This window comes from Odocoileus virginianus, chromosome 7, assembly GCF_023699985.2.
Source record: "Odocoileus virginianus isolate 20LAN1187 ecotype Illinois chromosome 7, Ovbor_1.2, whole genome shotgun sequence".
Lineage (NCBI taxonomy): Eukaryota > Metazoa > Chordata > Mammalia > Artiodactyla > Cervidae > Odocoileus > Odocoileus virginianus.
The window spans coordinates 23,619,764-23,637,114 of NC_069680.1; the positions used below are offsets into that span (position 1 = coordinate 23,619,764).

General features: G+C 38.1%; 1 protein-coding gene across 9 annotated transcripts in view; it reads right to left on the reverse strand.

Annotated features, from left to right (window-relative positions):
* Positions 1 to 525: 525 nt before the first annotated feature.
* The window catches only part of ATE1 (arginyltransferase 1), a 160,257-nt gene continuing 143,431 nt past the window's right edge, over positions 526 to 17,351 (reverse strand). For all 9 annotated transcript variants that reach the window (XM_020910812.2, XM_020910804.2, XM_020910793.2 and 6 more), the window contains one exon: positions 526 to 3,863. In XM_020910812.2, coding sequence (XP_020766471.2) covers positions 3,685 to 3,863 — 179 coding nt within the window. In that variant the 3' untranslated portion in view covers positions 526 to 3,684. The remainder of the gene's footprint in view (positions 3,864 to 17,351) is intronic.

A 17,351-nucleotide genomic window follows, 5' to 3' on the forward strand; every position in this document is an offset into this window, starting at 1 on the left:
AGTGGGAATTTAATAGTTAAATCACTTGGGAAACAGGATTCATTTTATCATAAACCTACCAGGATCCCTTTTACTGTAAAAAGACTTAAAATGTATTCTATAAATATACCATGGACTCTCATGAACAATGAAAGCACACCTTGCTTTATGACATATTTATGAAAATTCCTCTGAAAACTGAAGTTTTTAAGAGAAATTAATACTTGAGTTGGCTACTTAAATCTTATTTCAAATTCTTCTGGATAAAAGAATGTCTACTCCCTAATTTATCTTGTGAAAATCCAGACTTTTTGCTTAAAGCAAGATTCACTCTACTTTTATTTATTCCTGAGAGAGAAATCCATCATGCTTTGATTTAGGAAACCAAGTGATCTGGAATTCTAATTACTGAAAATGAAACACTATCATTCATATACAGTCAACGTCTTACCTCTGTTTTCTGCATATTCACTACAGGTAAAATGTCTCTAAGAATCTGTGACAGATGAAAACACAGGTCTTTTAAGTAATGACCAGCAAGAGCCATTGCAGATAGAAAGTTTTATTCAAGCTTTATCAAATGGACTGTTCAAAAAGCATATAGAAGTGCAAAAAATGTCACATGCAATCAAACTTATTTTGCCTTTTATAGTCACTGGTTCTCTTTTGGAAAATAATACACATTTGAGTAACTTCTAATTCAAACATTTCCCAATTGTTTCTATTTATTTCCTTCTTTAAGCAACAATACATACATTTTAAGTAACTGATCATCTTTCTTATCCTTATCCTACTGAAAAAAAAATAAAGCCGATAAAATCAAACCATATACTGACCAGAAATCTGAAAAGGTTCATTTATATAATAAATTCCCATACATAAGAAGTCATATACAAATGATATTTTGCTAAATGGATAAAAATTAGAATAAGCAGTTTGAAAGTAAACATAAACAGTTATAATTTCTTATCTAAATAATTTTAATCAAATGAATAATATATTCATCTGATAATAGCCTCTATCTTTCAGAATACAAAAGAAAAGTGCTCAGATTACATTTAAAAAAATAAGATAAAGGTCTCACAGAACTGAAATAATTTAAATAAAGATGGTATCATGGAGAATCTATTACATTTTTGTTCCCAAGACAGGGAGGCAGGTGTTAAGTTTAATCTGAAACCAGAAACAGACTACAACATGAAGACTGCAATTGCAAAGCTTCTAGCCTTGAGAAGATATAAACTGTCTTGGCAACGTCCTCACGTGCCCATCTTTAGAAGTAAGCCATTAACATAAAATCAGACTCCTCAGCTAGACTATCAACTGACCAAGTCAAGTCACTTTTCTTGACTGTACTTTCCTAGCCCACTAACAACATTACTCAGTGAGGGCTCCAAAGAACAAATAATTGTCTTTTGAAGATACTTTGTTCATTAGGATTGATACAGTACCTACTCTCAAAAACAACAACACAAGAATAGAATATAGCAACCCAGTAGTAGAGTCTTCACTCTGGAGCTTCACTGCAGCCAACCTAGAAGGCCACCCTCAGAGTCAGCACCCCATTCCTAGGTAGGGGCTGAATTCTGCAGGAAGAAGCCTGAGTCATGGTAAAAAGTAAGACTCAAGCTTTCTCTTCATTTGGTACTCGAGTTGTGATCTTAATGAATTCCACTCTACATGCTAATCACTACAATAAGAGTAGTTTAACACGCCTGATGACATCACACCAGACATTCCAAAGCCAAGGGTACCAGCTGTGCACTTACTATGTACTTTAACACTGAGATTGCTTAAAGTATTTCTAAAGTCCTATTTTGATGTTTCTTTCAACTCAGTAAGATTTCAGATCACTCTCACTTTCTTATGTATGCTTTTCTTCAAGTTTACTTGCTTCAGAGTATCCTTTTCATAAATGAAAAAAGCTAACTTCACTTTAGAGGGAAATTTTTTTTTTTTAATGTTCTATAGATTCTGAAGGCAGTTCTAAGTAAGAGCCTATCAAATGCTCTTGGGAGACTATTTTGAAGGGCAAAATTCCAGAGTATGCAAAATCCACATCATCACTACTCTGTCCCCCATTAGCTAAGCACCTGCCCTTGGTAGGTGTTACACACACACACACATTTTCTGTGTGAGTGAATAAATACAATTTATTTGGATCTAGAACTTCTAGACATTCGATTTTTAAAATCATTCTCTTGGGATCCTTCTTTTTAGTCTAGCTAGCTGGAATTATTTTCTAATATTTTATATCTCAACTCAGTGCATTTAGGAGAAAAGTTTAAAATCAAGCCACTAAGTTTAATAAAATGGCTTTTTTAAAAAAAGATCAGTAGAAAATGGGAAAATGGAAAAAACAGGAAATGAAAAGGACTCAGTGGCCAGGCATGTGGCAGCAGATGGTGGCCAGCTGCAAAGATGCACAGGAGAGTAAGCTCCTCCGTCCATCCGTCACCATCTGCAGCGTGGCTCAACTATGAGGGAACGTGCCTGCTCCCTCCCTGCCTCCTGGCACCGTGCCTACCACCTTTAAGGTGGGGGACAAGGGACTGCTGACCGAGTGAAGGCCAGAGAGACCAAACAGAGGGACACAGGGCCCACCTCTGCTCAGATTACTACGTGTGGCATCTCCTGACTTCCAAATCAAAGAGCAGGAAGCGGGTGCTTTCGCCTCCTGCCCTGAAACAGAGTTCACAATGCGTCTTATGTCACTAAATGCGATGTGTAGCATAGCTATAAAAGTAGTCAGAGAGAAACTAATTTTTAACCAATAACCAAAGACCAGTGTCCTGAGTTCTAAGAAAATAAAAACTAGTGTATATGTATCTTTGAAGGGGCTTAGGTCAAGGCAGGAGGCACCAATTTTCTAAAAACAACCTCTTACTTGTTAGATTTTGAGAAATAAAGCAGGCTACCCCAGTCTGGACAATATATAACTAGGGCAATCACATATTTTATTGTCCAAACAGGGATATTTTGCAGAGTAACAAGGAACATGAGAAATAATTATTCTAGGAAAAATAATCGCGCCAAGACAGCAGACAAGAATGAGACTGTCCTGGGTAAACAGACATTCGATGTTAACACAACATCCTTTTCTGTAAGTTTGTACTGTTTCCTTTTCTCAAGTTTTCTGAGAAACTACGTAATGTAACATTCAGCAGTAAAGTGATATTGAACACTGAACAGCATCCCAGTCCTGATCCCTTGAGAAGACGTTTTCTAAGTGACCAAACAGAATTCCCACCTTCTTCCCCACACTTGAGGTTTTTTCAGCAGAAACTGATGGTTTAAGTGGATCTGAAGAAAAAGTCTGTTTTAATTTCTCTAACAGAACAAAAAAAAGTACAACTGTGATTTAAATTACTTAAGGTTCACTTATACATTTTTACCTCCCAAAATATTAACAAGAGAAGTTAATCGTCTCTTGTTCATGAAGCAGACTTCTGAAACAATCAACCCCAATTATGAGTCGATGTCATAACACAGTTTTAAAATCTTTGTTATTAACCATGAGATTTTCACAAATACATATGCCACAAAATATTTTAGAAAAGCTGCGTAGCCATCAGAATTAGAAAGTCGAACCTGGGGAGGGTCACCGAGTTTCCCCCTAGTGATGAACTCGCACCGTGGCACACGTCAGCAGGGCAGCGCAGGAGCGCCCAAGGGCCCAGGGGGCGGGAGAGGCCGACGGGCTGATCAGTTTCGGAACAGCAGCATCCGCTCGGAGCACGCCTGCCCCACCAGCCTCGCGTACTGCAGCACAGCCGCCTCCTCGCTCGGGTCTCTCTGCTGCTTCTTGTAAACACCGTAAGGCATTATGGCTTTCTTGTAGAACACCTGCAGGCGGTCAGGTTCCTTGCTGCGACCTTCGTCTACTGCAAGAACAAAAACTACTGATTAAATACAGTCACCTATCGGACCACTTTTCACGTCCTAATTTAAGAGTACTGAAGTATATAAAAATCATGTATTAAGATGTCCTCTCTGCGCGGTATGTTCAAACGAGGGTGTGCACTATTCAGATCAACGGGAGTATGTTAATGAATAACAAATGCGTTGCTTTTGTTGTTGCTGTCGTTCAGTCACTCAGTCGTGTCCGACTCTGCGACCCCATGGACTGCAGCACGCCAGGCTTCTTGTCCTTCACCATCTCCCGGACTTTTTTCAAATTCATGTCCATTAAGTCTGTGATGCCATCCAAACATTAAGGACAAGCAAGGAATTGTATGCAATTCAAAAAGTGGCCTTCAATCTCTTATTATTTTCTTATACATAATGAAGTTTGCAGCTTTCCAGCACCTTTCCTAAATCTGATTTAAATTTATTTTGCTTCTCCTCAAGTCAACATATATCTTTGCAATGTGGCCTTCTGCTGACTCAGCAGTTTGGGCTGACTTAAACTGGTCAGGTTGGGGCAACGAGCACTCATATTGTGGGCAAGAGGGCAGATGCGTACAGCTTTCACGGAGATGGCCACTATCAGTTCTCCTCTTCTTCCACATAGAAGAACTCTAGGTTTTCAGCAGAGCAGACTGTGTCCCAGCCTCCCTTGCAGCCGGGTATGGTTTTGTGATTAAGTTCTGACCCATAACACACAAGCAGACAGTCTAATAGGTCAGCTGGTCCAGACCTTTGCCTCTTGCATTTTTCAGCCCTTCCTTCATTCTGCCTCTTGGAGTAAGAATGTCACGGTAGGAGCTCTAACCTCTATCTTGAGCTTGAGGTTAAGAGCTTTCCCTTAGTCTGGCAAAAACAAAATCTAGAAGGAACCTGGGTACCTGAGAACTTTGTGGAATAAAACAGCCATTCCAGCCCTGGACTGCTTCTGTGTAGAATTTTACATTAAAACAGAACTAAGCTATCTTATTTAAGACAAATTATTTTGAGTTTCTATTATTGGCAGTTGCTCCTAAGCCTAATATAGAAAACAGCATTACAGTTATCTCAAAGATGTATGTTTGTTTGTTTTTTTTTAAATAAAATCACTGACTCAGCAAGACCAGTTCTCAGAATAATTCTAAGGCTGACTAAACATCAGAACCATCTAAAGAGTTGTTTTGTTTTGTTTTTTTAATGAATCCTATCCTCAGAGATCTTGATATGAAAACTGATCGGAATGAACCTGCACATCAGTGTTTTCTTAAGCCTGAAAGGTAGACTGAGAACCACTCTCCTAGAAAAACACACACACACCAGTGTTTATGTATGTGTTTTGGTCAACTCAATATAAGGATATTTACAGCAATACTATCACATTGAAAAACTGGAAACAACATAGATGTCCATCAGTGGAGAACTGGTTAAACATGTTAACTTATATCCACATGGTAAAATGTTTTATGGCTATTAAAAAGGCAGAAGAAGATAGATTGCTAAGTAAAAAAAAAAACAAAGACAGGTTCAAAATAAACAACTCTTGTTTTTATGAAAAGCCTAGTATATGCATAGAAAAAACCTGGACAAACATACGTCAACCTGTTAACAGTGAAAGTGAAGTCGCTCAGTCATGTCCGACTCTTTGCAACCCTATGGATTGTAGCCCACGGAATCTTCCAGGCAAGAGCACTGGAGTGGGTTGCCATTTCCTTCTCCAGGGGATCTTTCTGACCCAGGCATCAAACCCGGGTCTCCCGCATTGCAGGCAGAGGCTTTACCTCTGAGCCACTAAGGAAGCATAGAAAAAATCTAAACAAACAGACGTCAACCTGTTAACAGTACTTATCTCTAACTATTCCCTTTGCCTAGAACCACCCTGACTTCTACTATCACCCTCCCTGAGTCCAGGCCCCTTTTCTCTTCAGCCCAGGGGTGGCAGTGGTTTCCTGCTACTGCTATTCTCTGGATCAACTATCTGCGCTTTGCTTGGCTCTCAGCAATACCACTGCCTGTTATCACCAGAATCCTGAATTAAATGTTCTCTGTTGTAAAATACTTGAAGTGGCTCCTGGCTGGACACACCACCATCAGAGTATGTGCTTTTTCTTACAAACATCCAACTGAAGCAGAAAACCCACATACTTTAAGCCAACTAAACATTTAACATTTACTAGGTTGCCGCATCCTTTAGCAGGGTAAATGATAAGCAAAGGAAAAGGCAGGAACCTGGTTCCTGCTGTCCATTTCATAGAGGTTAAAGTACATGGATTGCAAGACAGGAATCTCTATCACCCGGCAACAGATGCCACTTGCACGGAAAGATTAGATTCAAACATGGTTAGTATGCTTAGTCGTGTCTGACTTTTTGTGGCCCCATGGACTGTAGCCTGCCAGGTTCCTTTGCCCAGGGTATTTTCTGGGCAAGAATACTGGAGTGGGTTGTCATTCCCTCCTCCAGGGGATCTTCCTGACCCCAGGGATCGAACCCAAGTTTCTTGACTCTCATGCATCAGCAGGCAGATTCTTTACCACTAGGGCCAGCTGGGAAGCCCCCAAGTACGCTTAGAAACTAACACAAATGGAAAACTAGTAAAGATAAGTAAGAACAGCAAAGGAGAGAAGAACACTGACAAAATTGCACAAAATCTTCTAAATCTAAAACCTTCAATTTTTCAAATGGAATTTTAAAGCATGTTTATATTTAATGATGTAGAATGATGTTTAACAGTTTAAACCTTTATCCTAAAACATCTTAAGACAGACATCTTTTAAGATTCAAATGAATGGAACACACTAACAAATAAGAATTTAAAGTTTGACATGCCATTATCTTATTTTATCTAAAATGAAATGCTGCCCTCTAATTTTTATCCTTTTCCAATTTGGCATATAAAAATGAAAACAGAAGATTAGGAAAAACCCACCATTATGTATAATTTACATCAACTATTTTAAAGTGCACACTCCTAGAGAACAGGAAATTTTGTATTGTTTCATTTGTCAAAAATATATTTCATTTCTATTTACTAAGATTATAGGGAAAGCTTTAAGATTATATGCATATCAGATTTTGGTGAAAACACTATGATATAGAAGTTTTAACCACTGAATTCCAAACAGTCCTGTGATGCTGCTGAATCTATTTTTAATTTATATATCTAATTTAACTTCATTGCTGTTGTTCAATTGCTCAGTTGTGTCCGACTCTTTGTGACCCCATGGATGACAGCATACCAGGCTTCCCTGTCCTTCACCATCTCCCAGAGCTTGCTCAAACTCATGTCCATTGAGTTGGTGAGGCCATCCAACCATCTCGTCCTCTGTTGTCCCCTTCTCCTCCTGTCTTCAATCTTTCCCAGCATCAGAGTCTTTTCCAGTGAAAAGCTTCAGCTTCATGATGCCTGTCCAGTGAATATTCAGGGTTGATTTTTCTTTAGGATTGACTCATCTCCTTGCATTCCAAGGAACTCTCAAGAGGCTTCTCCAACACCAGAGCTCGAAAGCATCACTTCTTCAGTACTCAGCCTTCTTATGGCCCAGGTCTCACATCCATACATGACTACTGGAAAACCCATAGCTTTGACGAGACAGACCTTTGTCAGCAAAGTAATATCTCTGCTTTGTAATATGCTGTCTAGGTTGATCATAGCTTTTTTTCCAAGGAACAAGCGTCTTTTAATTTCATGGCTATAGTCACCATCTGCAGTGATTTTGGAGCCCAAGAAAATTAAGTTTGTCACAGTTTCCATTGCTTCCCCATCTATATGAAATGAAATGATGGGACTGGATGCCATAATCTTAGTTTTCTGAAAGATGAGTTTTAAGCCAGCTTTTCACTCTCCTCTTTCACCTCCATCAAGACTTCTAAATTAATTTATAGCATTTTGGAGATCCCTACAGCATAGAAATCAAATTCAATAGTTCTTTTTATTCCAAATACTTTTGAGGCCGCTGTTCTGGATTAAAGCAGTCAAATGCTCAAGATACTTAAAAAGTAGGTATCAACTAGATATTGCCCTTTTTAATATCCTATATAATTACCACAAAAAGTGGTAATCATGAATTTTAAAATCCTCTCCTAATTCCCTTCAATGTTAATATAGCCAAGCCGCTGGAGATGCAAATATATTTGACCTCAGTGCTCAAACAACTTCCGAAGTTCATGGCATTGTGGTTACTGTTATTGTTGTTGCCTAATATCCCAAATGCTGTATTCCTGATGCTCTATCAATGATTCACCAGAAATAATGAGACTTAATTGAAACTCTTTATAAATTTACTGAAATACAAATTAGTTTTCTTAATTGTCCTAAATAATTTTCTCATCACACGTTGACTGTAAAAAAGGCACAAAACATACACATAAAGAGTAGCACTAAGGTGTCTCTTTCTCTACCTAAAAAAAGCAACTTAGACTGCAACTCAAATTTAGTATGTAAGCTTGGAATTCTATCTGCCCAGTGGTGCCAAAATATCAACCTAACACTGCCAGTAGTTCTGAAACAGAGATCAACAAGACACACAGTAAGAGAAACAAAGAAACGATACATTATGAATATTTTAAAGCCTGATACTTCAGTAACTTGAGCAAGCTCCAGGAGTTGGTGAAGGACAGGGAAGCCTGGTGTGCTGCAGTCGACAGGGTGGCAAAGAGTTGGACACAACTGAGTGACTAAACTGATTGATTTCAGCAACTTGAAGTAATTTGACATTTTCTAGGAATTAGTCATCAATGAAATTACAGAATATTCAATAAATGCACATTAATTTCTTATTTTGTATCTTTTTAATTCATGAAAACAATGCTTTTTTAGGAACTCAAGTAATACAGAAACAGAGTGATGTCAGCTCTCATATACAATCCTTTCTCCCCTTTGCATCAGTAAATTATCAATGTGTAACAATCCCAAGAGCTGCATTTAAATACTTAAATACAGATTGGGGGGGGGGGTGTCACATTGTAGCCACATCTTGTATTAAGGCCAGGAAATCAGATCAAATACCCTCTTAATGGATACTGTATTATCTCTAGAAACCACCGATTATTATTATACAAAACAGTGCTTTCTGGATTTAATGGTCTGCAGTTTTACAATCATTACAATCATTAGTTACATCTGCAACAAAGGCAGACAATATACTGTGATTTTCAGTATATTGTGTAAAACTGTATTAAAATCCAAATTTAAAACCTAAACAAGAAAAATTCTACCAGATACTTAAAACACTGAATATTAGTTGGTCTATTTACTAAAATTAAAAAGAAAATGCATCCCAAGTCCTTAGTAAACCCTCTTGGGAATCATATTTGTTGCCTGCCTGACAGATGTTATCAGTGTTTGTAGACAAAGATATACCTAACTAAACCCACACAGTACAACAGGTCTCTTCTTAAGAGGACCTTGAAGATACAGAAAAACAAAAGCATCCTGAGATTAAAGGCCATTTGCCATGATCTAAGATAAACTGCCAGCTTGTTTTGAGATGTCTTAAAAATGTGTGCCAACAAGAACTTCTTTATCTTTTCTTTAATGCATCACAATTTAATTCCATAAAATAAAAACCAAAAGCAATTTTGCAAACCCTTTTCTGAAATGAGTATTTGATCACGAGTGATACAAACAAGCTGTCAACTCTGTGATGTTTTAATCTTCAAGGAAAACTCTGGTGGGCAACAAGTGCTTGATTTCCTCCCAACTTTTTATTCGCAGGAGATGAACTGTGCATCTCAGGTGCTTTCAAAGGAAAAGAATCTAGAGATCAAAGCTCTACTTTTACTTCTTATGGGGATTTACCTCATTCGTTATTCTTAAAGAGACTTTATAACTTCTAGGCTTTCCAGAAACTGATAAGACAGTCTATTTTCTGAACTTCACTATTTATTGTTACAGCATTGCATGAACGTGACAAGATAAACATAAAAACAAGTACAAACTTCACAGATTTTCATAAAGATAGCTGTCTAAATGGCAGACTTGGCAACGTTAACAAAAGTGAATACAGATGGGCAAAACTTTGACATGATGGAATTTGAAAATCTGAACAAATAAATACGTGATAAAATTCAATTGCGAAACCAAATTCAACTCTGTGAAGTTTGAAGTCAAATATGATTTAGAACATTTTAAAGTGACATGAGGTTTTAATTGCTACAGGTGAGTATGTGGGGAAGGTGGAGAGAAACTTGAGGAAGCTTTTTAGTATGGGACAGCAAAGAACCAGGCAAGGGAATGCACGGCAGTTAAGACAGAAATTAACTGAACTCAGTCAGCAAAGTCTTCAAGCCCATTTGGTGGGAGGCTCAAAAATCGATTTGGGAATCCATCAGGGAGAATTACACATTTTCAAATTCTATAAGGAACATTGCTGCTAGTCATTTCACTCCTAATTTCTTGTAAAAATGAAAACTAAGGAAACAAATCTAAACTTAGCTTATTTGTAAAAGACTATGTAATGACAGTTTCAAATATGGGAGACCTGGGTTCGATTCCTGGGTTGGGAAGATCCCCTGGAGAAGGGCATGACAACCCACTCCAGTATTCTTGCCTGGGGAATTCAATGGACAGAGGAGCCTGGCGGGCTATAGTCTATGGAGTTAAAGAGTCGGAAATGACTGAGCAATGAACACTTTCACTTTATGGAGACAATTCTCACATCAGACAATTCACCCATTTAGGGTGTATGAATCAATGGTTCTCCCTAGCGGCTCAGACGGTACAGAATTTGCCTGCAATGTTGGAGACCTGGGTTCAATCCCTGGGTCAGGAAAATGCCCTGGAGAAGGGAATGGCTGCCCACTCCAGTATTCTTGCCTGGAGAATCCCATGGACAGAGGAGTCTGGAGGGCTATAGCTCACAGGACTGCAGAGTCAGACACGACCGAGTGACTAACACTTTCACTTTTATGGAGACAACATTCATACCACACAATTTACCCATTGAGAATGTATGAATCAATGGTTTTTAGTGTAGTCACAGAGAAGTGCAATCATCAAAACAGTCAATTTTAGAGAATTTTTAGCATCCTAGAAAGAAACCCCTTACCTATTAGCAGTCATTCCTCATTTCCCCCAATTTTCTAGCCCTTAGCAATACCAATCTGCTTTCTGTCTCTATGGAATCAGACAATATGTGAGCTTTTGCGACTGATTTCTTTCATTCAACATGATGTTTTAAAGGTTCACCCACATTACGGCAGTATTAGCACTTCATTCCTTTTTATTGTAAAATAATACAGTATTGTAGGGATATTCAGTGGTCCCCCTTGACTGCAGTTTTGCTTTCCTCGGTTTCAGTTACCCATGGTCAAACTATAGTACAAAAATACTAAATGGAAAATTCCAGAAATAAATCATTCATAAATTTTCAATTGGGCACTCTTTTAAGTAGTGAGATGAGATCTCGCACCATCCACCCCACCCCTCCAGTCATCCATTTGTCAGGTGTATTCCACCAGTTAGTCACTTAGTAGCCATCCTGGTGATCAGTAAACCAATCAATCCTGGAAGTCAACCCTGAATATTCATCGGAAGGAATGAGGCTGAAGCTGAAGCTTCAATGCTTTGCCCACCTGATGAGAAGAAATGACTCACTGGAAAAGACCCTGACGCTGGGAAAGACTGAAGGCAGCAGGAGAAGGGGACAACAGAGGATGAGACGGTTGGATGTCATCACCGACTCAATGGATGTGAGTGAGCAAACTCTGGGAGACGGGGAAGGACAGGGAAGCCTGGCGTGCTGCGGTCCATGGGGTCGCAAAGAGTCAGACGCGACTGAGCGACTGCACTGAACTCTTACTTAATAATGGCTCCAACTGCAGGAGTAGTGATGGTGGCACGCTGGAGATTCTCTTACCATGGCGAGTTTATAAACTAAACATCACAGGCATGTACATATAGGAAAAAACATGTATGCAGGGCTCAGTACACCCATGGTCTCAGGCATCCACTGCAGGTTTAGAACACCTCCCCTGAGGGTTAAGGGGGAATGACTATATCCATTTGTATTTATCTGTTCAGCAGTTGATGGACATACGGGATTATTTACACTTTTAAACTAGCAATATTATAAGTACTGTTGTATGGACATTTGTATACAAATTTTTGTGTGTTTTCATTTCTCTTGAATATATACCTAGAAGTGAAATTGCTGGATCATATAACAGTGCTCAATCTACTGAAGAACTGCCAGTTGCTTTCCAAAGTGGCTGAACCATTTTCCATTCCTACCTGCAGGGTATGGAAGTTCTTCTTCATATCTTCATCAACACTTTTTTTTTTCTAATTGCAGCCATCCTAGTAGGTATGAAGGGGCATCTTATTGTGATTTTCATTTGCACTGGGTCAAACAAAGCAAATGAAATTTTCTTTTCATGTTCTTATTGGTCATTCATATATTCTCTTTGTATTCAAATTATTTGTCTACTTCTAAACTGGGTTTTTTACTTAACTCTTAGAGTTGTTTATATATTGTGGATATTAGATCTCTGTCAGATAATATGATTTGCAAATATACTTCCCATTCTATGAACTGCCTTTTTTACTTTGTTGATGTCTTTGGAAGTATAAAAGTTTTTAATTTTGATGAAGTCTAGTTAGTTTTCCTTTGGTTGCTTGCACTTTTGATGCCATATTTAAGAACCATCACTGAATCCATGGTCATGAAAATTTACTCCTATATTTGTTCCCTAAGAGTTTTATGATTTTAGCTCTTACATTTAGATCCACTTTGAGTTAATTTTTGTATATAGTGTGAAATAGGGACTCAATCCCACTCTTTTGCATGTGGGATATCCAGTTGACCCAGGACCATCTGTTGAAAAGATTATTATCTTTTGCCCACTGAACTGTCCTGGTATCATTTTTGAAAAATCAACTGACCATACATATGAGTTTCTTTTCAGACTCCCAATTCTAGTCCATTAATATATATATGTCTAATCTATATACTAGAACCACACAGTCTTTTATTCTTCTTTTTCAAGATTGCTTTGGCTATTCTGAGTCCCTTTAACTTTGGGGTGACTTTTAGCATTACAATAAATTTCTGCAAAAAAGTCAGCTGTTATTTTAACAGGGAATGCATTTATTCTGTGAACCAGTTTGAGGGGTATTGCCATCTTAACAATATTAACTCTCCTAATCCATGAACATGGAGTTTTCCCCCCATTTAATTAATTTTTTCAACATTTTGTATTTTTCAGAATATAATTTTTTTTCTCTGTTAAATTTATTCCTAACAATTCTATTATTTTTAATGTTGTCATAAATAAAACTGTCTACCTAATTTCATTTTGAGATTGCTCACTGCAAGTATGTAGAAATGAAACTGAGTTTTGTATGTTGATCTCTTATCCAGCAACTTTGTTGAACTCATTTATTAGTTCTGAGAGTGTTTTTAGTACATTCTTAAGGATTTTCTATACACAAGATCAAGTCATCTGCAAATAAAGATGGTTTTATGTCTTCCTTTCCAAACTGGATGCCTTTTATTTCATTTTCTTGCCTAATTGTCTTGGGGGAAGTATCATTTTTTAAGGGGAAAAAACCTGCATAATCAAACTCGCGATATGATGGTGACCAGAAAAACCTCTCGACTCCCAGAAACAACATAAAACTCAATTCATCAAAATGAATTCTAACGAGAAAGAACTCCAGATTAGTTCTGATATTATGGCATCAAAGCCCTGCAGGTCACCAGAGGAAAGCAGGACCGTGCCGGATCCATGGTCAACAGGACACAAAAATCACACCAATTCTACCTCCTGCTCACTGCCAACAAGGACTTTACTTACATACTGGTTACTGGTTATCTAAGTAAAATGCTAATAAAAACCTCTTCTGATGCTGAATAAAGGTTGTATTCTTTCAAATTTCTATTCTATGTGTTTCGATCCTTAAATACATTCTTTAATACTTCCTTTTCCACCAATGTTTACCCTTATAAAAGCTAGACTTAAGAATTGACAAAATAATTAACGTCAATTGAAACATGTAAAATGTGCCATTACAGAATTTCTCAAAGACAAAGGGGAAGTTGGTTTTTGCAGCTGCTGATGGGTATTGAGTCAGGGCCAAAGAGGCTGCAAGTTCAGGGCTGACAGGCTCAAGCCATTTCTGGCTTGTGTGGTCAAAAGATTAGTTATATAAAAAGAATTATATAATATTATATAATAAACATATCAAGAAAAATGAGAGTTGGATTTCTTTGTCCAGAGCGGGGCTCATACAGGAGAAGACTAGGACAAATACTGCTGGGCTGGATTAGAATTGGAGCAATAGGTGAAAACTCGTGGCATTTATACACTGTACCAACATATAGTCACGGAAGTGGACAGAAGTGTGTGTGTACACATGTGTATTTCCTGGAACTGTCTGCTGAGAGGGCTTGGAAGCAACGAAACCCCAGTAGCAATGAGCACACATACTGCCCAGATCTAATTTCCCTACTTGTACTCTCCACAAAAGGGAACTAGAATACCTTGGAGAAGTGCCTGAATGCAGAGCTGGGTCAGAGAAAGTACAAGATGAGCCTGGAATACTTTGTGCCAGAAAGTAAATGCTCAAAAAATATTGGAGATATGTCAAAAGAATACAGGAGTCACCTTGAAAAAGGCACTGCTGGCCAAGTCTGAGACAATCTGAGCATTCAAAACAAACAATGAGAGTAGTGGGTTATATAACAGTGGTGGTGGTTTAGTTGCTAGGTTGCATCCGATTCTTTGCGACCCCATGGACTATAGCCTGCCAGGCTCCCCTGTCCATGGGACTCTCCAGGCAAGAATACTGGAGTGGGTTGCCATTTCCTTCTCCAGGGGATCTTCCCAACCCAGGAATTGAACCCAGGTCTCCTGCATTGCAGGTAGATTCTTTACGAACTGAGCTATGAGGGTTATATAATACATTGACCGAAACGTTAGGATTCCTTGAGTCCACACTGATATAAACAAGCAAATAGGGAGAAGAGACACTCTTTCTTAGAATAGCAACTAAGAAAAGTGGAAGTGATGATTGAAGGAGAAAAATCACATGGCAGCTATTTCAAATAAGAATCACCAATGAATGTAAAATTTGATAAAGTAAAATATTTACACTGTCCCAGAGAATCTTCCTATAAATAGTCAATTGTTTACTAAAATATACAAAATACGAAGCAAGTTGACAGAAATGGCACCTACATACTTTACAAAGTGATACAAATCCAAGTTGTCGGCTGCGAGGTGAAATCAACAGTAGATAAATCCACAGCATGTGCCCCTCCTCAGACGACACAATAAAAACCCAATATCATTCCTAGGGTATTCTTGCCAAAGCTACAGAACCTGAATCCAGTTATAAACATTTGATGAAAACAAATTAAGGGAGAGTCAACAAAGTAACTGGGCTGAAATCTTAAAAAATGTCAAGGTAATAAAAAATCAAGAGCACCCACTAAGGAACTGTTCAGAGAAAAGGAGACTAACAAGTCCGCCTGTTAGACTAACGAAACATGTCCAGCAGGTCATGACAGTAAACACAGCACGTGATCTCAACCTGAGCTCTGGATCAGGAAGAAAAAGGAAAGTAGGCTTGTATGTGTTTTGTGTTATAAAGGACACCTTCGTAAAAACAGTGACATCTGAATAGGGCCCGTGGATTGATAGTAGTAACATATCAACGCTGCTTTCCCGGCTCTGATGGGTGTACTCTATGTACAAAAGTGTACCTTTTGTACACAAAAGTATACAAAAAGTGTATTGTTTTCAGGCAATACACACTGCAGTATTTAAGGATAATAGCTCAACAGACTATAACTTACCCTCAAATAGTTCAGAAAAAAATACAGAATATAAGGAAGGAAATGATAAGAAAAATGTGGAAACACATTAACAACTGGGGATATTTCTGTTAATTTGCAATTATTTCAAATTAAAAAATTAACAAATACTAAGATATATTATATTCTTCAGCCTCCCATCATAATCCCTCATTATCTGTGTCTTTTTGAAACCTAAGCATTAAATTTGTACTTCTTTCATTGTTAAGTTTTGTTCTAATATCTTCTCATCACTCCAGCTTACTGACGCATTTTCATATTGTCTCTTTCTGGCAAGTTAGAGATCCTTACCAGCTTCATAGTACCTGGAAATGTAGCTATCAAGAATAAAAATCTTAAGTAGAGTTCTGAAACAGGGCAAAGCAAAAGTTAATACTATTTTTAATGTCAATATATGAATAATAGCTAATAATTTTTTTTTTTTGTTTTCAAATACACAGAATGAGTGCATTAAGGATCCATGCTGCTCACTTGGTTTGACAAATTAAGTTTTTTCTAAATCAATACCTTTAAATTCCACCATATTTGATAGCCCATGAAAGCTATTCGCCATGATGGTAATGACCTCACTGGTTACAAAGTCAAATTCTCAATTACAATGAAAGTAAGCTATAATATTAATTTCCAAGTGAATCTGGCATTGAGCTGATTTTGATTCCTTGCCAGGGAATTACGTTAGAGACTTCTTAAAGCAGCTTCAAGCAGCAAAAACTTTTAAGAATTTCCTGGGGCATAAAATCAAATATGAAATTACAATACTTACCACGAGGGCAAACACAAATTCACTTCTCTTTGCCAAAGGTCTCAATCCAGAAATCCGCCCTCACCCTTACTCCTGATCTCAGCTCCATCTCTGAGTCGTCCCTCAGCATCCATGGAGGACTAGTTCCAAGACCCTCAGCAGGCCCCAGACTGCAAGGGTGCACTTATAAATCCCAGTTGAGTAGAGATGCTATATAAATAGCTGTCGGTGAGTAGCAAATTCAAGTTTGGTTTTTTGGAACTTTCTGGAACTTTTCTACTAATTCCTTTACACTAACTTTCACAAAAGCTAAAGACTCCTGCCATCTGGCAAAAACAAAACTGTGACTCCTACCTTTTCTTACAGTTAATCTACTTTCCTTTTTTTTTTAAAGAACATTTATATTACTGGCATTTCCTCACCTCCCACTCACTCCACAGGCTATTTCAACGTGAATTTTTAGTCACCTTCCCTCTATTCACTAAGGTCAAAGGGTCTCCCCTGACCTTGAACACAAAAAACACAGGCAGTCTTCATCATCCTCAGAAAAACGTAAACTCAGAGGCCCGCTTTCTCCTCCGTGAAACCCACTCTGCCTTCTGCTTTCCTGACACCACTGAGCCTGGTTATTCTCTTACCTCCAAGGCAGTTCTTCACTTGACTGTTAAAAGTGGGCAGTTACGCAGTGCTCTATTCTAGATCGCTCTTTCTTCTTGCTCTACATTTTCTCCCTAGGAAATTTCATCCATGTCTATGGATTCAATTACCACTTTCAAGTCTGACCTCCAAATCCTCAGATCCAGCCAAAACTTCCTGTGAGCCTCGGGAGACTTGATAATATTATGTGCGGCTGAGGGCAAACTCACATTGTTTGGTCAGAGCAACCCTAATTTTAGGAGTCTATTCTACATAAATATCAGTATGTGTGCAA